The sequence below is a fragment of the Triturus cristatus genome, chromosome 8, assembly GCF_964204655.1.
Source record: "Triturus cristatus chromosome 8, aTriCri1.1, whole genome shotgun sequence".
Classification (NCBI taxonomy): domain Eukaryota; kingdom Metazoa; phylum Chordata; class Amphibia; order Caudata; family Salamandridae; genus Triturus; species Triturus cristatus.
Window position 1 is genome coordinate 293,408,599 of NC_140591.1, and position 22,947 is coordinate 293,431,545.

A 22,947-nucleotide genomic window follows, 5' to 3' on the forward strand; every position below is an offset into this window, starting at 1 on the left:
ACATAGAAAGCAGACCCTACTCTCCTACACTTGCCCCCACACTTTTTGCCTGATGTTGAGGCTCTTTTACTAAGTATACCCTGGGTTCCTGCTAATTAGGTAATCAGGGCCTGTGTTTGTTGCCTAAACTGTACCTTTGTAGCCCCAATTGGCACCACCCTGGCCACATGCAAGTCCCTTGTAAAAGGTACCATGGGCACTGTGACCAGGCTAGGCCTCTAAGGAATTTAGCACATATTGTGCCACCCTTAGAGGCCCTGTACCTTAACACACACACACTCTGCCCTTGCAGGCAGCATGTTTTGGTGCAGAGAAAAGTGAAGAGTCGACATGGCACACATACCTGTGTGCCATGCCTACAACCCACTGCCCATGGTATAGGTAAGACAACCCGCTAGCTGGGTGCACTATACCACTGGTGAAGGTACAGGCTCATGAGCCCTGTACCCCTACACTGTCTAAATCCATTCTTACACATTGTAAGTGTAGTAAAGTCATAAAGAGCATATGGTCTTGGAGTTGGTCATTACGAACATCACAGCTTCATAATAGCTTTACTAAAACCTGGAATGTTTGGTAGCAATCTTCTCGGCACATTAGACCCACATGATTGCCAGAGTGGGATTTAATGTAAATTGCACCCAACGGGCATCTTAGAGATGCACCCCGGAAAAGCGACCAGCCCTGATGAGGTTCCTGAATGGCTGCCTGCTATTTGCCACCACAAGGCAGGTTTCTGGACACCTGGGTAGAGGGCCTCCGCTCTCTGGGTCCTGAAACAAAGACCATCCTGGGCAGAGGTGCCAAGCCTCCTCCCCCAGGATGGGCAGGGTCCACGAAGGGGAAGCTTCAAAGGCTTGTCACCTTTGTGAGATGACCCAGCCATTTACTTCTCCCAGCAACTGGCCCCCACTGGTTCTAACACCCACAACAGGAAAACAAAGATAGGAGAGTTGTGCCCACCTTTGCCAATTCCACCCTTCAGGTGGAGGAGACGAGGCGAAGCACAACTCTCAGTCCCTGCCATTTTGAAGATGGGGGGGACCCAGCCAACCAGAGAGAGGCTTATGCCCCCTCCCACAGGAGGGTGGAATAATAGGGGTTGTATCTTGTATCCATCCGAAGGAATTAGCCCATGGATCGCAACCTGTACCTACCTGAAATGCCCCTAAATTTAGTATTTCGGGGCAACCCTGAACCATGCCTCCTCAGACAAGCAGGAAGAAGAAGGACCGAAGAGCCATGCTCAAGGAAGAAGGGGAGGACACCAACTGCCTTGGTCCCAGCCCTACCGGCCTGTCCTGACCTCGACCATCTCCAGCAGAATCTCGGCGTGTCCTGCAGCCAGCAACTTCACAGAACCCGAAGGACCTGCCCTACCTTCCCTACAAAGAATTTGTCTCCTCTGAGCACCAGACTTGCTCAAGAACCAGACTCTGGCTCCGGCCGAATCCACAAGTCTGCACCACTCTGCACCCAATGCCCCTGGCCCGAGTAAGAGTGGCCCAACACCAAGAGGAGGTCCCCCCAGTGTACAGAACTTGGGATCTTGTGATCCCTGACCTACCTCGCAGGTAGCGCTCTAGTGTCTCTAGTGTCCCGCGCTCGGCGAGCATAAAGCCAGGCAAATCTCAGGTGAGCACCCTTAACATCTTGACCATTAGCGTTAGGATAGCCTCGCACTCACCGCTATTCTGCTGCTGGCTGCTGCTGTAATTCATTTTTAAAACGTCCCGTTTTTGTCTTTTATTTTAATCTTAGTTACTCGTTTTTCCCCTGTTTTTACATTTGAGCCACTCGCATACCTGCATTGCTGCCACCTTACTCTTACCTAAATTTGGTCAAAGCACCGCGTTTTAGCGGGTCCCTGCCCACTGTCTCGTGTTGGTGGCCATCTTGGGAGGGGGGACATTGCAGGAGGCGCAGGTAGCGCTCTAGTGTCTCTAGTGTCCCGCGCTCGGCGAACATAAAGCCAGCCATGCTGACGCGCAGCGTCATCACGCAGCGTCATCGCCGGACTATCGCCGGAGTTTCGCCAGAGTCAAGCCCGTCTGTGCCCGTCCGGGCCCAGGGCACACCACTCTGCTAAACACCTCTTGCCCTCAGATCCCCTGTTACAGGTACTCACGGGACACACTGCTTGCTTTACGCACGCCCAGACACCCCAGCTGCTGCTATTATTGGGCTGAGGGCTCCGTTTTTAATCATTGTCTTGACTGTCGCCCGTACAATACTTGCAAGCACCCTAACTCTCTTACTATGGCATTGCTCAACTGTAGATCATTGCCTTGTCATACTACCGAGGTTCATTCCCTCCTTCTGGACCATAGTCTGGATGTTTTATTTCTGACGGAAACGTGGCTGACTACAGGTTCCGACCCCGACATCGTCAACGCTCTCCCCTCGGGGTATCTCATGTTCCATCTTGATAGGCCGGATGGGAGAGGGGGTGGAGTGGCCATTGTTTACAGAGACACATTTGTATGCAAAGCAGTTGACTGTGGCATCAACAACGCTGAAAGTTGTCAGTTTACCCTTTGCATCTCCTCAACTGTCTCTATCTCTGGCCTCCTTGTGTATCGGCCTCCCGCTACTCTAGGGAATTTCGTGGATTCCTTCATGGAGGCTGTTATCCCACTGGCTGCTGCCTCGTCCTACTTTGTCACCCTTGGGGACTTCAATTTTCATTTTGACGACCCCAATGATGTAGTGGCAAGGGAGCTTGTAAGCTCGCTTGGTGCACTGGACCTTCATCTTGTTAATATGGGAGCTACCCATAACAGAGGCCATCAGCTTGATGCAGTTTTTGCTAACTCTGTGAACTTGCAGGCTCTCCAGATGTTGGCTCTCCCCTGGACTGATCACCATCTTGTTCCGTTTAGCTGGCTGCTGGGGAACCGCAGAGACCCCGCTCCTAGACAACATACTGTGGAACGACTTTGGTCGAAGCTCCCGGTGGACAGTTGGGCGGAAGAGCTATCTAGAACCTATCCTCACCTCACAGATGACCCCAACACTGCTGATCAGCTCTTGGGCAAATGGCTTACCAACTCTCTGGACTTATTGATCCCAAATAAAAGAAGGCTTGTCAGGGAGAGAAGAATTGGCTCTGCCCCCTGGTATACCCCCGAACTTGGGTGCATCAGAACCTCTTGTAAAAGGCTTGAACGTGCCTGGAGGAGAGAGCGGACGGAAGAAAGCCGGGCCAATTATAAAAGGGAACTAAGGAAATATAAAAGCGCACTGAAGGACGCTAAAAAGACTTTCTTTAGCGACCGGATTGAGAGAGCAAGCAATTCTTCAGGAGAATCGTTTAAAATCTTCAAGGAACTTCTGAAAGCTCCGGTCCCTCCAGTGTTGCACGATAATCCCAAAGAAAAATGTGAGGAATTGGCCAGCTTCTTCCACTCTAAAATAGAGAAAATATTATCCTCCTTACCTACTATCCCTCAAAGCGATGAATCGGTTGCTAGTCCTACAAGTTGCCTGATTGAGCTAGCATCCTTTGGCCCCTTTTCGGAAGAGGAGGTCATAAAAGTCCTGTTAGAGATGAAGAGTGGCTCCCCGAGTGACCCAGTCCCCATAAAACATCTTAAACTCGTGGCTAACACCTTGTCAACTCCTCTGACTGACCTCTTGAACCTTTCACTTACGCAGGGCATAGTGCCCCAGAGATGGAAAAAGCCGTGGTGAAGGCCTTATTGAAAAAGCCAGGAATGGACTCATCCAACTTGACCAACTTTAGGCCAATTTCACTTCTGCCTGGTTTCTCAAAAATTGCAGAGAAGCTGGTTAACCGTCAGCTCTCTCACCATCTTGAGTCTAACCACCTGCTAGGAGACTCCCAGACTGGTTTCCGTCCCGGCCATGGAACAGACACTGCCTTGCTGGCAGTAGTGGAGGAGGCAAGGAGCACTCTAGATACAGGAGGGTCAGTGGCAGTGATCCTCCTGGACTTGAGTGCTGCCTTTGACACTGTGAGTCATCAAGTGCTCCTCCAACGTCTGTCAGAGGTAGGTGTCTCAGGGACGGCCCTGAAATGGTTGGGATCTTTTCTATCTGACCGTTTCTACCAAGTCTGGGAGGGGTCAGAGCAATCTGCCCTAATCCCTCTTCAATGTGGAGTCCCGCAGGGCTCATCGCTGAGCCCTACTCTATTTAATATATATATGACTCCACTTGAAAGAGTGGTCGCCCCCTCGGGGGTGAAGATCATCAGCTATGCTGATGATACTCAGCTGGTGGTCGGCCTCACTCAGCTGGCGGAACAACCTGAGGTTTTACACGACTGCCTCGCCAATGTTTATCGTTGGATGTCTATCTCTGCCTTAAAGCTCAATGGAGGTAAAACCGAGCTGATGCTCCTGGGCAATCCCAGTCCCTCCATTATTGCGACCTGTTGGCCCCGGTCTCTTGGTGACCCACCATCCCCCAAGAAGGAGATCAAGTCCTTGGGAGTATGGTTGGAAGAAGATCTGTCCTTCAGGACTCATGCCAGGAAGACCGCAGGGATTTGCTTTGGCTTACTGAAATCAGCCCGAAAGGTGCTACCTTTGCTTCCTGATCCAGCAAGGAAGCTGTTGATACGTGGCCTAATTCTATCGAGGCTCGATTATGGGAATGCGCTGTTTCTCGGTGCCCCCGAAGCGACCTTCAAAACTCTCCAACAGGTGCAAAACGCAGCTGCGAGAATCCTTATGGATGTTCCCAGAAGGCAGTCTGCTGCTCCTGCCCTCAGAGCGCTTCACTGGCTCCCCGTGAAGGAGAGGGTGAAATTTAAGGCGCTATGTACTGCCCATAAAATTCTACATGGCAAAGGCCCCCCTATCCTTGCTAATATGGCCCGTCCCTATAAACCCCCACGTCTGCTGCGCTCGGACCAAAAACACCTTCTGCAGTCAGCCAGAGTAAGAAAAGCTCGTTCTGGGGGTAGGCGTTTCTCGGTGCAGGTGGCTTCTCTTTGGAACTCTCTGCCCCTCAGGATTCGCTCAGAGCCCAAGATCCTACCATTTAGGAAACTTCTTAAGACCCACTTGTTTCCACAGTAGTGATTAGCTGAGTCTCCCCTTCTGGTCTGCTGCGCCGGGACGCCCCTGGGTAAGCTGAGCGCATTATAAATTTCATATTATTATTATTATTACCTCAAGCCTCCCGACGATGCCTGAAGCATCTATCTGGAAGGTCCCCATGACCGTGACCAGAGCTGGTAAGGAAATCCAACGCCTAAAGACACCCCATGGACTTGGATGGCTCAACCGACAGTGTCTGGCAACCCCCTGCATCAAACGTAACGCTCCAACTGGTAGTCGCCTCCAGGAAGCCTCCCTGCCCGAAACTGCAGTGTTTGTTCTGACCAGAGATCTCCCATTGCAACCAACAGGGCACCCGACACCAAATCAGCACCCTGCACCCGGCCGCCCCTGTGCGGGCACCTTGTACGCTAACTTGGATCCCCCTTTGCCCTGAGCTTAACCCTAGGAGCTTTGCTTCCTCAACCCTGTGGTTTGCCCAAGAGCAGCCACCAACCAACGGCCCCATAGGCTAACATTGGGCCTCAGCACTCTACACTCGGCCGCCCTAGAGCTGCTGAGGGTCCTCTTTGAGTGCATCCTTGACCCTGGGGGAACCCTTGTTTTGACCCAGGAAACTCAACTTTAAAGACCGATTGCTTACCTGCATACTGATAACCTCATTTTTCTCCGTAGGTTTGCATTGACTGTTTTGCCTCTGAAAAACTTCGAAGTGTTGAGTTGTGTTTGTATGGAAACCTAACCAACTGTTTTAACACAAAAGGGTTTTACTTATCTTGGACTAGGAAATGTCCCAGTGTGATATCAAGGCATATCACACTAAGTAGAAAAAGTACTCTAAAAAGTAGTCTCAAGAGTAATCTGAAAAGTAATCACAAAATAATTACAAATACCTATTGTCACTTTTGTCAACAGTAACGGAAATGGCCTGGAGAGTGGATGACGCCGAAAATAGGGCCAGGAGGAACAACCTCAGATTTGTTGGTTATCCTGAAAAAGTGGAGGGGGCGGACCCAGGACAGTTTCTTCTGACATTCCTGAAGAATATACTACCACAGGCGCCGTTCGACATGTTTTGTTATAGAACGGGCGCACAGGATGCCGAACTCTGCTCCTCTACCATGGGCCCCCCCTCGACCCCTAATAGCACGTTTCCTGAACTTTCACGATAGAGACAATACTGAGGGAAATTCGGAAGAAAGGGGAGATCTGTTATGAAAATACTAAAGTGATGGTCTTTCCTGACTATTACCGCGACATACAAAAGCAGGAGGTGGACCTTTGACCAAGTTAAGATCAAACTACGTGATATGGGGCTCCAATATATGCTGTTATTTCCAGCCAAACTGAAAGTTATTTTTCAAGAGTCCACGTTGTTCTTTCAAACCCCCCCCCCCCCGAGGAGGCGTGGGCCTGGGTGGAGGAACGACCGCAACTACGGCGGCCGACACTGAAAGATCCAACTCATTCTCCATTAAAACGAGGAAGCCGATCCCAAGATAGACCCAACGACAAACGACGGAGACGAAGGTTGCGGGCCAGGAACTCAGCGGGAAATACTCCGCGCACAACACTGAGATCCAGAGGTGCAGACACACTCCTATCTGAGAATCTGGAGACGATGTGATTCGTTTGCAATCAGCGGATCCCATGATCAGGCCAGAAGACACTGGACAAATCTATCTGAACGGGAGGACTCTGATGAGCTACCTAGTGATCACCCGTTACTCAACAGTATCCTGCGATTAGAAGCGACGAATCAAAACCTTCCAGCTCCCGATATGCAGACCCGGCAGCCACCCGATGAAGGCGAGAGGAACTGAGGAGCGGGGCCCGCTGGCCACCACCGGACAATAAGACTTTCCTGAGGCCTGGTGGACGTCCACTCACTTAGAGCTAAGACGGGAAAGCATTTTGTGTGCAGTTTTTGTTATAGTATTGTGTAGGTGATTGGGTGGGAGGGAAGGGGGGTAACAGACCTCTTAGCGGCCTATCTGCTCCACAGTTGTCATGATGACGTGCGGGGGGTGGTGGGGATGTCTGAAGAGTGTGGGGAGGGGGGTGGTTGTTGTCTTGTTTTGAGTAACGTTTTGCAATTGTTCTATGGGAATGGAGTTAGTTTGATTCAAGGCTGTGATCACACTGCTGCAAAAAAATGGAGAGGGTGGTGGGAGTGGGCTCCTGCCTAGAGCAAGCACTGAAATAGATCCCAAGATTGAGTTACTATGTCAGATGATGGATATGCAGTAATGGCATGGAATGTCAATGGTTTAGGAGATAAAGTGAAGAGGGGGTTGGTAACCCGCTACCTTAAGAGGCATAAACCCGACATAGTATTCCTGCAGGAAACGCACCGGCTAGGGTCCACCAGCTCCTTCCTGGGACGGGGTTACTACACCACTCTGGCTCACACGGGTTTTATTAAAGGCTCGCGGGGGGTGGAGATCCTTATTAGGAAATCCCCTCCCTTTCATGTCACACAAAAATGGGTGGATTCTGAAGGGACATATGTGGCTGTCCGGGGTATTTGGAAGAACAAGACATTCCTTCTAGTCAGCATTTATGAACCCCCTCAGCTCCAACAACGCACGCTTGATAGCTTGACTTCGCTCCTTCTGCACTCTGGTCCAGCCATACATATACTGGGGGGAGACTTCAACGATGTCTTGAGCCCCTTGATGGATCGCTCCCTCTCTCGAAAAGACACCCCGACATCACACCTTTGGCCCGTTTTTTAAATTCATTGGGACTGCTTGATTTGTGGCGGCGCCAGCATCTTCATCAGCGGACGTATTCATATTTTTCAGGTGCCCACAGGGTGTTCTCCCGCTTGGATTATCTTTTCGCTCCAGCGGGAGAGGTACAGCAGGTGAACACTATAGATTACTTGGCTAGGGGCATATCGGATCATTCTCCCCTTCTAATGAAGGTGGGCGGTGGAGGTGGTCGTCTCTTGACACAGTGGAGGTTAAATGCATGGGAACTGCGGGATGAGACTGTCACTGAAGAGCTCCAGATTGATTCCGAACTGTACTTCACCGAAAATGAGGGTTCTGTCCCATCAACGGTCACTTTATGGGAGGCCTATAAAACGGTAATACGTGACAGAGCACAAAACGTACTATCTCACCCAAAAAAAAATGTGAGACGCAAGAGCTTGAGAAATTAGAACATACACTCTTAGAACTAGAAGGGACCGACACTGCCACATTGACTGAACACGCTTTGCGTCGACTTGAGATGACCAGACGAGAGTATTTAGCACTAGCGACCAATGAGGTGAGAACGCACCAATTGGCAACTCAACATAGGCTTTATGAAACTGGAGACAGGGTGGGGAAGTTGTTGGCGGGGTTGGGGCGGAAGGAAATTGAGTCGAGATGGGTGCTGTCCATCAGGGAACAAGAGGTTACTCACACCAATCCAGAAGCTATTGCTGGAGCCTTTCGCGGTATTACACGACCCTATATACCGCCCGCACTCAGGTGGGGGACCCACAGATATGCCAATACCTGAAAACTGTTGACTTACCCTCGCTTACACCCGATGAGAGAGAGAGAGAGATAGCCTAGAGGAAGTCCTGACGCTGGCAGAAGTGACCGAGGCCACTGGTCGGCAAAGAGCAGGTATGATTCCCGGGCCCTAATGGCCTACCGGGTGAATTCTTCAAAATGAATAGTGCATTGCTGGCGCCACATCTCCTTAAGATGTTTCTGGAATCAAAAGTGCAGGGGAATCTCCCACAGGATCTTCGCCTAGCCACGGTAGTTTATCCACAAAGAAGGGAAACCCCCAGAGGAATGTGGGTCCTATCGCCCCATTTCCCTTCTTAATCTTGAAACAAAGATCCTGGCCACAATCCTTGCAAGGCGCCTTTTGAATGTAATTCTTCCGCTGGTACACAGGGATCAATCTGGCTTTATGCCTAAGCGCGCAACGGTTTCAATTTGCGACTCTTAGCTAACTGGATGGATACGGCAAAAGGTCGGGACAGTCCCCACTTGCTTCTTTCGCTAGACGCGGAAAAAGCATTTGACACGATTCACTGGCCCTTCATGTGGCATACTCTGGAAAAAATGGGCTTCGGCCCAGTTTTTCCTCGATTGGGTGGCACTGGTATACAACATGCCCGAAGCCCGGGTCTGGGTCAATGGCACTCTCTCCGCCAACTGGCCGATACAGAGGCACTAGGCAGGGGTGCCCTCTATCCCCTTTATTGTTTGCCCTCATATTGGAACCGTTGGCCTGTATGGTTCGCACCCGACTAGATCTAGGTGGCTTCCTCGCCGATTCAGGTCCTCTAGAAGAAGAACGCATATCGTTATATGCGGATGATATTCTGCTTTATGTCACGCAACCTGAGGAAACACTCCCCCGACTGCTGCGCATCTTTGAGGAATATGGCAATTACGCTGGATATAAAATTAATTGGACTAAATCCACCCTTTATCCGTTGAGTGGAGACCCAGAGTCTTACACTTATCCCAGTTGCCTGTGGCTGTCCACGAAGGGGTTTCTTTATTTGGGACTCTAAATCACCGTCGACCCGGAGGCCCGAATGGAGCGTAAACGACGGGTGTTGCTAAATTTTCAGGCGGATGTGAGGAGATGGAGAAAGCTTCCTCTGACTATTATGGGAAGGGCCGCCATGTATAAAATGGTAACACTCCCCCAACTTCTTTACGTTCTGCAGAACACGTATCACAAAATACCGGATGCCATTTTTACTTCCATTAATAGTGAATTGCGCCTCCTTCTATGGGACGGAGCTCACCAGCGGATAGCACTGCAGACCTTACAATGGAGCCCTTACAACGGAGGGTTGGCCATGCCAGATATCAGAGCTTATGATAGGGTGGCCCACCTCATAATCATTAATGAATGGACCCATGCACCTGGTGATCACCAGACATATAGGCTGGAAAAGCTTCAGTTTCAGGAACGCTCCCAACTCCACTTCTTATACGGGGGTGCAGGAACCACACAACTCCTCCCTGCTACTCAACGGGTAATCGAGGCATCGAGGAGTGCGGGAAATCTGATGAGGTGGGAGGGAAAACCTACGCAGGAGACCCCCCTATGGGAAGGTGCTAGTCTAACTGAGATTAGGAAATTGAGGGGCTTCAGGAAATGGGACACTATCGGCATTTCTAAGATAGGAGACCTCTTGGAGAGAGGTTCTCTTGCCTCTTTCACTTTCCTTCAGTCTAAATATCAACTTCATAGTTCCCAAGCCTATGCATATCTTAGACTTAAACATGCCTGGCAAGCAGAAGGGTTGGACGGTATGACGCTGCCAGAATATGCGCCCCTTGAAGGCAGGCTCCTGCAGGAAGATATCCCAACCGAAGCGATATCCCTGACATACAAAACGCAAATCAATAACATGCCTGACAATCTTGGTCCGCTTCGTGGGAAGTGGGAACTCGCCACTGGAGGATATAGAATGGGAAGCGGCCCTCATGCACCCACGTGAAGTAGCGATCAAACTCAGGTTGCGCCTCATACAGCATAAGATCCTCCATAGGGTCTATTTTGAGAGGGAACGTCTACACAAGATGGGGAGGGTGGGAGACCCTGCATGTCTCAGATGCCGGGCGGAGCACGCCACATACATTCATACTCTCTGGGAATGCAATCACATTCAAACTTATTGGCACACGATCATGGGTGAACTGAACAAAATACTAGGGGCGAGCCTAGAGCTGGATGTGAAATTCTTACTCCTAGGTATTCCCACAGATATTGACCTGCCACGCTATGGGCTCTTACTGGCCAATCTTGGGTTAGTGGTGGCCAAAAGGGACATAGCCAAGTATTGGGGGGCGCAACACCTTCCTACACTTACGGAGTGGAAATCCAGTATGGATCTCTACATGGCTGCGGAGAAAGTGGTTTATAAAGCGAGGGGATGCCCACGTAAATTCCTGAGAATTTGGTCCCCATGGCTGAAGTACTACAAGCTGGATCTAGCCGAAGAAGGGGGAAGTCCTCGCTCTGTCTCCTGGGAGGTCAGGATCAGGCTCTTAATAACTGCCTTCTTACCTTATATCCGGAGCAAGGATTATGGGTGTTTAGACATATGTACTTACAGGTTGATAATGGTGATGTGAGTCTGTGTTTAGTATTGAAAAGCCTGCAACATTACTTATTGTCCATTGATGTACTTGTACGCTTGCTATTGATCACACTTCTTGCATTAACAACTTCTTTTCCCATCTGTAAATTTTGCTTTTCAGTGAAAAAAAATAAAAAAATATAGTTTAAAAACAAAAAACAAATACCTATTGTCTTTAATTGTTTTACAAACCTGTAACAAAGTCCATTTCATCCCACTTGCTTATTTTAATCAACCTGTTTTGAAAAGTACAATTCAACTTACTTGTGCCAAGTCCTGCTTGGTTCTAAAATTAAAATACAACTAAAGAAATATTTTTTATACAAACGATTGGTCTGAGTTCAGTCCTTGTATGCGTCTCATCATTTCTAGCCTAAGTGTGTACAATAAATGCTTAACACTACCCTCAGATAACGCCTTACTGCTAACGCACCAAGCTACTAGCATGCAATTTATCAAAAAAGTCCCATCAATTTAATAAATTATGGAATCTAGTCTTGCTATACCTTAACACGGACTATAGAAACCTTACCTGTCCACAATATCCTGCTTTGGAGCATTGGCCTACCCAGGCGATTGAGATGTCACAACATTTACAGTTATGTAAGCGAATGGTCTGGGGTAGGTGTGGGGCGGAGGGGGGATGATCATAAATTCTGGTGGGTATGCTCATCTTAAAGTTGTTCTTTAGAATCATTCAATCAACAATAAAAACTAAAAATAAAAGAAATAAACATGTGCAACCTTCATTCTTTCTCATAAAAAAGGTGGAGATGAAAAATTATCATTTTTAAGATACAAACTTTAACGGTATACCCCTAGCCACCTAAAAGAAAAGAGCTGTACTCAACTTCTCCAATGTGTTCTTGAACAACACGTTATGAAATCCTAAAGACCTTTAGCAATATTTAACAAGCTCACTGGTTAAAGCGTTATTACTTATTTAATGTGTGTATAATGCTTAAGACAAATGTGCATACCTTTCCTCCAGAAAGCCACCTTTGGAAGTATTCCCATCGAAATTTAGAAAAGCATCTGCATTATCTATAGGATTTCCATTACAAGAATCTTCTATGCATGACTGCTCACATTTCTCCTTTCCGCAAACATTATTTTCCACTATAAAGCAAAGAGCAAGTTGAATACTATATAAAACAGAGCTAAACAGAGATAAACATTCTCAAGCAGGCTAAAGCATGATCTAGAAGCGTCCGATTTATATTTCAAATTTAAAAACAAATGATGCTCTACACAAAAAAAAATCCTTATAAAGACTTCGACCTTTTTCTGTCTTCTCAATTTGTATTTAGAGACATGTTTTTCAATGACTGTTACACCAGGATCATTAAATTTACGAACCCTCCACAATAAATACTTCCCACAGGAAGAAATGGGCTTCCCCTTCAGTGCTATACCAACTGCTGCAAACCATGATATTTTATTTGCTGTGGTTAATCTAATGGAATTTTCTTTGATTGGGGATCAGAACGTTTTGCAGTCATTTCCTGCTCTTGTTATTTAAATGTAATCATCTATACAGGATGGGGGTGGGGTGGTTATACAGTCTTAATTATAGGGATCTAGGTAGATACTTCACATAGGACATATGGTGTCAATGGAGACTTTAATCAGGGGTTATGGCCAAAGGTACTCTAGTTTATGACTAATGCATTTACCAAGTGTAGATCCTCGTTTTTTTTTTTTTATCATTTACCTTTGGAGTAAGGAGTAAGTTCTAGCCGATCAAGCTACAGCTTAATAACTCTACTAAAATGCGGGGGGATAACAGTGAAATATTTGTTGGCACGCTATGATTCGCTATTAAGAAAGGAGAAGGAAGAAATTTCCCAGAGCTATTCCAAAGATACTAGAACGCTTTAAAAAACTGGTAGATGGCCAGGTGGGTCATACATTTACATACAGACTTTCAGGCTCCTGGTACAAATACCAGTAATTATGTATCATAAAGTTGTCAGTAAGTGTTTTTATTTAATAACGTTATGAGTTTAGGCATAGTTAGTCAGTATAGAGATTATGAGATCATAAGCATTGCATCTGGTATGCAACAAAGTTTGCACGGCTGTTTTGCAAGTTGCACACAAAAAAACAGCGTCGCCCTGTATTCTGCTCTGAAGTATGAAAGCCGGACATCCCCACTAGTGCACAATTTACCCAGTTCAGGATGGTTATGATTATCCTAGTTACTGCAAATAGGACTGGGAGGGTATTTCCAAAAAAGAACGGGATGGCTTCACCCCCCCCAGGTATCCTGCTTCATCAATGGAGAATACTCTAGTGTCAGGCAGCCCTCGCCGTGGGTTGAGGGACTGTTCGGGGATGATCCGGGGAGTGGGGGGGATCCAGGGAGCTAAAAACTCCGTACACTTACCCATAACAAAGCTATGCATTTATTAAGGGGGTGATATAGGGATGAGTAAAGCAGACAATCGGACACGCGAGTCATATTTATGAGGCATAGGTAAACTTGTTTCAGGCCTGCAAGTATAAACACCAACTCAGTGCACCCGCATACATACAATACCAGTTCCTAATCGTGTGTTATGGCAAAATGGTTTGTTTTGCTCTTTGTCAATGGTCCTAAAGAGACAAAAAACACATATTTGCAATTAAAATATACTGACACTGTCACACTTGAACAAACAGTACACAAAACACCAGTGACTGGGACTTAGTTCTTAAAATGCTGGGCCAACTGGTGACTGCTGGCCGTGTGAAATCATGCTGTGCCATTCTTGAGATAGCACAGCAAATAATATTATGTAAGCAAGCTTGTGTAGTCTCAATTTTAAAACATGCGATGATTACAAGGTGATGGGGTGACTTTGTAGAGTTCGCACACACCCCAGACATCTCACTCTCTTACCCTAACTTAGGGAGAATCACACCTCATGAAGGAGTGAGATGAGGGGAGCCTTGTAGTCACACACTTTTTGGAAAGGAGGGGGATAAATAAATAAACCAAAAAGTAGAGTTATCAGCTTGGACTTAGTGCTGCCCTCAAGGGGGTGGATGCGCCAGGGTAAACGGTCTTACTTCGTCAAAGGTCTCTCTCTCTGCGGAAGCACCTAGTTACGTGTCTCCAATCTCCCCCCAATGCTACTATTCGTTGCAGCAGACCGGGAATTTAATTGGCGCAGCAGGCAACAGTGCATTGGACGCCTGTGTCAACTTCGTGCGAGCATGCTGGAAAATGAAGTCCCATGCTCATTTCTAAGCGCATAGTCTGTTTGTTTTTTAGCTGCCTAGACCCATAAACAGTCCATCAACCCACAATGAGGGCTGCCCGTCACTCGAGCATTCTCTAGCGAGCGTGGGATGGCCAGTGATAGAGCAGGACACAAGTTTTTTTAAGGGGGCCTCGAAACGGGTCTCTATTTTGTGCCCTGGCATAGGCGGTCCGTGTTTTTCCAGACTACAATGACATCAGGCACATCGATGTGTGCGTGCTCACCTTGCTCACTTCTCAGTGGTGGAGAAGTTACGGCATGACGTCATGCCAGCTGAGCGTTGTAGGGGAAGGAAAATCCTTTAAAGAGTCATTTTCTCTCTGGATTTCCCTTCTCTTTTTGAAACTCAGGAGCAGCAACATTGTCGTGGTGTCACCAGGGCTTAAGGTAGAAGCGTTTTCAATATTATATACATGCCATAGTTGCTGCTTATTTATCTTATGCAACTAACAACCATTGACAAAACCAATAGCCCTGACCTGTTGTAGGTATGTTGTTACTTGTTGTATCCTATATCTGGATGCAATGACAGAAACAGCAAAATACAAATTAAGCCATGCCCTTAATTACATTGACCACGCCCCTTTGACAGACCCCCCCCTATTTTTTCATCCCACTTAAAGCCCTGTGCTGCATGACATATTGTTTACAATTCAATGGGCTTACAACAAGCCCACAGCATACCATTAATTGTTTTCATGTTTATTCTCATTTGCAATCTTTCAATTGTATAGCTCCCATTGGCTTACCTTCCTTTCTAGTATTAGCTCTTCCTTAGAGCATGCGCCAAGCATTTCTTCTTCCTTGTCATTTTGCAACACACTTCTTTTTCTTTTTAACGCCTTCGCTGCTAGGCCTTTTGCCCCACGGTGCTAAGCCTTTTTTTGGCTATTTTTTCCAACATCATGGGGGTTCTAAAAGGTACCCAGGGTTTGTGGATTCCCCTGGAGGGGACCCAGAAATTAGCCAAAATACAGCTACATTTTGGAATTTTTGTTTTTAAATGGGAAAAAAGGGCTACAGATGAAAGGATCTGTTTTTTTCCCTGCAAATGGTATAAAAAAGGCGTTGTGGTGCTGAAATCACCATCTTCCCAGATTTCAGGACCAAGCAGACTTTTGTCAGAAAACCTAAATATTTAACACACTTTGGGCATTTTTCTGGGACATAGCCTATTTTTGCTATTTTTTGTGCTTTTAACCTCTTTTCAGTTAATGGCAGAAATGGGTATGAAAGCAATAATGGAAAGCTATACATTTTAGAAAAGTAGACATAATTCTGAATTCAGCAAGGGGTCATTTGTGTAGATCCTTTGAGGTTTCTTTATAGAAACTAACCGTTGATTATGGGAAAAATTGAAAATTAGTTGGAAAAAAACAACCATTTGTGTCAACGTTTTCATCTGTAACTTCTTCTAATTATGACAGCTGTTTGAAAGCAATATACTGTTACATCCGCTGGACCTTTCTGGTTATGGGGATATATAGGACTTGTAGGTTCACCAAGAATCCGACGAACCCAGAGCCAATAACTGAGCAGTGTCTTGCAATGGATTTTTATTTATGTATCGGGTATATAGCAATTAATTTGGGAAAATATATACATGGAAAAATCGGTATGAAAGACACCTATATATTTCTGAAATTGGAACAAAATATAGAGTTTAGAAACAGTAGATATTTGCACATTTCCCAAATTGTGAGTACCCATACTTGCATGAGAATTAAAGTTCATTTTTCAAAATGACTTTTTTACACATTGTCTTTCATTTGGAAGGCAGAAATGCATCGAAAGTCTATAGGTAATAACAGTTGCTCTACAGTTCTGTTACCCCAAGTCTCCAGATAACAAGCATTTGCAATGCATTAGGTCTCGCATTTGCGAGAGTTAGAGCTAATGGCATTGTAAATGTAAAATGTCTTTTTTATTTATGTGTTTTGGTTGGAGTGTAGTGGGTGTGTGTGGAGTGGAACTATGTGGATTGTATTGGAAATGTTAGTTGTGCAATTGTGTGGAGTGTAATTGTGTGATTCTGTAGTGGAATCATGTGGTATAGTGAATAGATAGGGGTGAGAGCTACAATGAATAGATAGAGAGCAAGATAGAGAGGAAAACGTAGTAAGTGGTGAATGACTTCGGCATCTATGTGAATATGGCGCAGAAGTGAAGATAGAATGTCCAAGTATATTTACAAAAGGGGAATTGGTGCAGCTGCCTTGGTGGCCATAGAGGGGTGGCTTAACACAGAGACGGCTTCTGCCTGGGGGCACAGAGAGGAAACTGAACAGAGGAACACTGACATTCTTCACAGAAAGGCCTGCATGGTTTAAAATGAACACTGCCGTTTCTATAGAAAGCTGAATAATGTTAAATTATAGCGAGGTAAGCGTCTAAATAAATGACACACCTTGGAGCCCGTCCTGAAAGCATGAAAGGGCCTTTATGCGTCCCTACCCTTGGGAGCTGCCATTGGAAGGTTTTCTATACAGCTAAGGTGCACTTGAAAGCTCGGTGATTCCTATTTTATCAGCAGGATTAGCTTGCTTCCAGCAAATGGAAAAAATACAACACATTTTTAAATGGACACCTTGGCGAGGGGCACCAACTTGAGTTTAAAAACCACTTGCAAAGAAGACAGTTTTTCCATTTAGCGTGAGACCGGGTTGCAAGGGGGCACTGTCGTCGCCATAAAAGACGGAGGAAGAGAAGTGTCAGAGAGTAGTGGTGGGTAAATAATTAGAAGCAGAAGAACTGCAAGCACACCCTCCCGCCCACAAAGAAGGTGCCATGTGAAGTTGGAGCCACAAGATGTTGTTAGCCAAAAACACTGCTATTATTCGGAATGCCCACCCAACACTTCCACCAGCATAGCTGCCAAGGTTTTAGATTGCTTATATGTGACATTTTCAAAGTTTCAATGTACTTATTAGTGAAACTCAATGCCTATGAGTGACACTTTCTCGTGACTAAAATCATGTAACGAGATCCATGGAAACAGACAAATATCAGAAATCACACTCACTTGTGCAACGAGAAACTCTACGAAACTCGGCAGCAGGTGCTTTTAAACCTATTTCTAAATTACCAGCACCTTCCGCCTTAACATCTGAGCCAGGTGCAGCTGACCCACAAGTTGTCACAAAAGCAGCAACCCACTGAGCTATGCACATAAAACACAGTTCTGTTAAATGCTGGTAGACTTTCTTTGCAGCAGGCATATTAACCCTCTGTGCTACTTTATGGTGAGAGTCAAAACTGGCAGTAGACATAACTCTGCACTCTTTTTAGCGGGAACGTTAATCTGGATGTGCTTGGCTTCCCCCCATCCACTTTGGAAACTCACAACGAATTTTCTCATAATGAAACAGCATGTCCTGATTACAAGGGCGGCATAGCAGAAATGCTCTATAGTTAAGCCTGCCATAGCTTCCCCGCGATGACAGACCGGCTCCCATTAACAGTGTCCTAAGAAAAACATGCAGGTGGCACTGATTTTCCTACTCATATCAATTAAACTCACTCCGGAATTAGTAATGAAGCATTAAGGACTAGTGATTTGATAGGAGGTGTGTAACAAGCCCAGCGCATTCCTTTATTAGCATGATAAAAGTCTGAGCTTCGCTAATAGTTGAACTGTGAAAGGCATTTCACATTAATTTATTTCTCGACCGAACTCCAATTTGTTACCTAGAACTCAGAAAACACTATGGAGAATATGTTTTCATTTAAATAATCTGCCCTGTACAATACTTGGAATAAGTGTTATTGGTAGTTACTACAAATATATTCCTGATTAATTGTCTTGGCTTTTAGTTTTTCAAGCCCACTTGTGGTAATATTTACTTAAAATGTATACATTCTCTGTGGAGGTATATGGAAGGAATGTCTGACCTAGAAGAAGAGGCAGTCTCACACTAAAGGCAAACAGATCGATTCTCGACCCCCGGCTCCCTCCTGTTTACCTCGGGGCTTGCAGTGAGCGGGGCACAACTGCAATTATTTCCTTAGTGCCCGGGAGGAAATTAAAAAAAAATCGTACTACAGAGTGTGCCGACCGGACACAGCTTCTCCCCAACAGTGTAGCCACTCCACCGCGACCTGTGAGAGTCTCAGAGAAAGAGAGGGGTCGCCAGCAGTTCTAATCCCAAGCACTAAAGGAAAGAGGTCACTGACTGGGGGTGACCAGCACAACTTTCAAGATGCCCGCCGTGTAAAACAAAAGCAAGTAGCGGCTGCCACATTTAAAGACTAATGCATGGCGTGCGGCGGTACAGCAAAACGGCAACACATATATTACGTAACCACATAAAGAAGGACTATCTGGAGCCCATAAAATGTGCGTCCTGTAAAACTAAACCTATTAGCGGCCGCTATATTTGAAGCATAACCCTTGACCTTCTGTGTATCAAAAGCGCGTGTCGTGTCTCAGGCTAGTGAACCAGGCGTCACCTACGCTCGACACATTGAGCGTTCACACCACATATTCCACAAACTGCGCTGCTGACTTACACGCTTCTGTAACAGGTGTGACTATCACCGGACAGTTCCGTGGTCCTCATCTTGCCGACTCCAGAAGGTCGAGAGGCTGGGTCGGCCCCAATGATGTTCATGCCTGTGACGTGCAGCCTTCCCAGAGATGTGTGTGCAGCAGAACGAGCTCTAAATAATCTACAGGAACTCTGCTACGGCTCTCGGGAGGGGCGGGGGCGAGCTTGTCTGTGCTGCTGCTTGCTCCTGTTCACCCTCCCTCCATAAACAAGAGCCGGGAAGTGCTTGGAGCGCGCGTGCGCATTTAAAAAAAATATTAAATAGCATGAGGCTGCCTAGGACGTGCGTGTTGACGAAAGTGAAACTGCATGCTGGCTTGCGAGGGAAGGGGGACAGGAGATGTGCACGCCGCGTGGCTGTAGGCGCGTACACCAACTCAAATCCGCCAAAAGCCTGCGCGTGCACATCTCCTGTCCCACTTCCGAGGCAAGTCAGCAACAATAGATCTCGCTTGCTCAGTAGCGCTTCGCGCTGCATTCGCAGGCGAGACCTAAAAATGGTACGTCACTTGTGTGGGTAGGCCTAGTGCCCGCGACAGGAAACGGCTCAAAACGCAACGTGGACACACTTTTTACAGTGAAAACTGACCCTTTTTCTGTAGAGTGCCTAGCTGTAGATTTTGAACCCTAGCTCTGCCGGCACATAGGGAAACCTAGCAAACCTATACATTTTTTAAAACTAGACAGTCAGGGGAATCCAGGATGGGGTGACTTGACTAGATCTCACCAGATTATATTACCCAGAATCCCTTGCAAACCTAAAGATTTGTCAAAAACAAACACATTTTCTCACATTTTTGTGGTGGAAAGTTCTGGAATCTGCATGGATCCACAAAATTCCACCCACCCCGCGTTCCCTAAAGTCTTCCGTGAAAAATTGTACCTCACTGGTGTGGGTTGGCCTAGTGCCCACGACAGGAAATACCCCAAAACGCAACGTGGACACACCACATTTTCACAGTGGAAACTGACACTTTTTTTTGCAAAGTGCCTAGCTGTAGATTTTGAACCCTAGCTCTGCCGGCACCTAGGGAAACTTAGCAAACCTATACAATTTTGAAAACTAGACACCCGGGGGATTCCAGGGAGGTATGGCTTGCGTGGTTCCCCAACGTTTTCTTACGCAAAGTCCCCTGCAAACCTCAAATTTAGCTGAAAAAAACAAATCTACTCTACGTCACTCTATGCAATTCCAATCTCAACGCCAGTCTACACCATACCACTCTAACCTATGCCACGCTACTCTCCACTCCACAATACACCACTCTACCCTCCGGCACGCCACTACACTCCACTCCACTACACTCCACCCTACCCTACCCTACTCCCCTCTATGCTACACTGCTAACTTATAGCCATGATGAAAAGTATCCCCGCTGCTGAACAACATGGCTAAAAGACACTGGCCAAGACAATAGCTCTCACATAGGTGAGACCTATTCGCTGTGCCTCACCAGGTTAGGTTTTGTAACTATACCTTCACTTTAACTGTCTTTTCTTATGAACTTTTCTTTGAATTTTTTAACCATATGGTAAATGGCACATGACATCACACGCACTACTGGTCACAATTTACGACCCCAACTCTCAGCCCAGTACCCTAGATAGCTCTCAAAGTCCTATGTAGTAAGCATTTGGAGGCGCCCAAGATCCCCATATTTTTAACTTTCGTTTTTAAGTGAATTTCAGGTCTTTTTTAACAATAGGTTATGGTAGTATAAACAATCCCGACCACAAATTCAGATTAGCTCTTGGTTTTTCAATTCATTTGTATTTTTTTATGATACACCACATCTAATTTCTTTGAATTTACTCCCTCCCATGCCTTCAAACCGGCACAAAAGCTGTGGTCTTGTTACTTTGTAAAACCGTGGCCCCTTCATGAAAAAAAGAAAGAAAAATCACTAGGGACTCGAATATGAAAACACACTTTGTCACAATTATTTTATAAAATGAGTTGCTCTAAACATATTTAACAGTTCAAACATCGCAGTTATTTTTAGTTATCCCTTTTAAAAATAAATGATTGCCAACATCCTATAGGCACCCAGCATTGCTAAAGTGTAAAGGTTTCCACAGTGTTATTCTTTATTAGAAATTGGGGACTTTGGGTATGAGGGGTGGGGAATACTTAGAAGATTATGGGCAGCCCCTCCGCCTTTTAACACCTATTTCCAGCCTGGACAAGAGTCACAAACTGGTTCACTGCCTCTCTGATTTTTTTCACTGAAACAATGCACTGTTCTCAGCATTATTCTACTCTTGGCCAGTTCCTGGTGCCCCAATTCAGCCCCACCAGTAAGAAGAACTCTGCCCTATGGCCAACAACTGCTATATTGGGCAGGGCCAATTAGATACACGTAAGGCGATTTAATAGCATCATAATAAAATGGAGAAAAACTGAAAAAATTATGAAAATGTAGTCTTCATTCAGCGAATACAAACCCAGAAAACATCCAGAAATGTCCCAATCATGGTATGCAACACACCATAACTCGCGCTACCCGCCATTCTCAATATACCAATTAGCCAAGCATACAGGAGAAAAAAAGAATTACAAAGAGCAAAACAAAGTGGATGACGTCACTATAAATAGGCCCTCTGAGTATAGCCCATTGATATATGTAACACAGCTGTGCTAATAAAAGCATGTTTCTACATGTACTACAGTGCAAAGATGACATTTCATGTTATAACCACAGTACAACAAAACTAATATGAGAAAAACGCGAATTACTGTCACACAGGCTACTTATTATCCCAACTTTGCATAGCGAAACAACCATGCCAATAGTCATTTGGTCCTAAATGTGATATTATCTTGCGGCACAAACTTGGAAGTGAATGCAGTCTGCAAATCTCAGGTTTTCACGTGTGTTCTGTCTTTCTCTTTTAGTTGCTCTCAGTCATGCTCATCCCCAGTGTCTAAAAACCTCATTATTTCAAATTCCCATTGTTAATATATATTTTTCAGCAACAGCTCTTAACATTTTTAAAAAAATAAACTGTGATTCAAGCAGCACAGAATTCACCCCACTATAGAAATTATAAAAACAAGAAGTAATTGATTTGGTGCTTTTCAAGATGAATACATTGAAATGTCCATTAAATATTAAACTCACCAAACATCTGTTTTTTTGGGTCCATTTTGAATTCCAATTCCTTTTGAAGGTTTATAGGTGAATCTAAATAGCGTTCCTCACAACTGGATTCTTTTGCCAATCTGCTTCCGGGTGGGAGGCTACAACCATCCCCACCGGTTATCTGTAGAGGCCCACGTTGAACATCAGGCGACGGTAAACCTGAACATCTTTTGTCGAGTTGCACACAGTCTTGGAGGGGATTCTGATAAGCATATGATGGCTGGCACGGTGTACTTTGACTTACTGTCGTAGTGCTAGAGGAGGGCTCAGCCAGGATGTTAAAATGCTCTGAAGGTAAATCAACTCCTTAAACAAAGGGATAAATCTAAGTCAGAAGCATCGTTGCAAAGAGAATGTAAATGCAAACTGCTGTTCACATTTAAATTGTGGTGTTTAAACATCACAAATCATTTAGAATATTTGCGTAGCCTCTAGTAGCACTCCTTTGTCACACTTGTATTTCTTAACACTATGTTAAATGGCTGTAACCCTCAGCACCCTAAGCCCACATCATAGATGACTGATGCTTCGCTCTAGTGCCAAGTAGTTGCAAGTTATCTGTTCTGGGATTTTGCAGGAGTTGCACCTGCAATGTGCTGGGAAATGTAGTTTGAAGTTAGTGTTTTAAAATATTTTTACATTGAAATATTAGTTACCCATCGGACATGTGCTTAGCAACAACACAGACTTCATAGTATACAGTTTTCTAAGCTCAAAACACCATGCTGGTAAAGCTCTGAAAAAACATTTTGTGATGCAAATCCCACCACAAATCCCACATCGGTTGAGAAAATAAAAGTGGATCACAAAGCATGTCCTGTAAGACATACAAAGTGCAATCCATTCATTTGGGTATGCGGT

The 22,947-nt window shown here is 45.7% G+C and overlaps 1 protein-coding gene across 3 annotated transcripts in view; it reads right to left on the reverse strand.

The window, feature by feature from the left end:
• Positions 1-22,947, reverse strand: part of CPAP (centrosome assembly and centriole elongation protein) — a 521,976-nt gene that overhangs the window by 396,593 nt on the left and 102,436 nt on the right. For 2 of the 3 annotated variants that reach the window (XM_085621542.1, XM_085621541.1), the window contains exons 4-5: positions 22,066-22,392; positions 12,129-12,267 (exon numbers count right to left, since the gene is read on the reverse strand). In XM_085621542.1, the coding sequence (XP_085477668.1) occupies positions 12,129-12,267; positions 22,066-22,392 (466 nt within the window). The remainder of the gene's footprint in view (positions 1-12,128; positions 12,268-22,065; positions 22,393-22,947) is intronic. The other variant, XM_085621543.1, reaches the window with a different exon arrangement.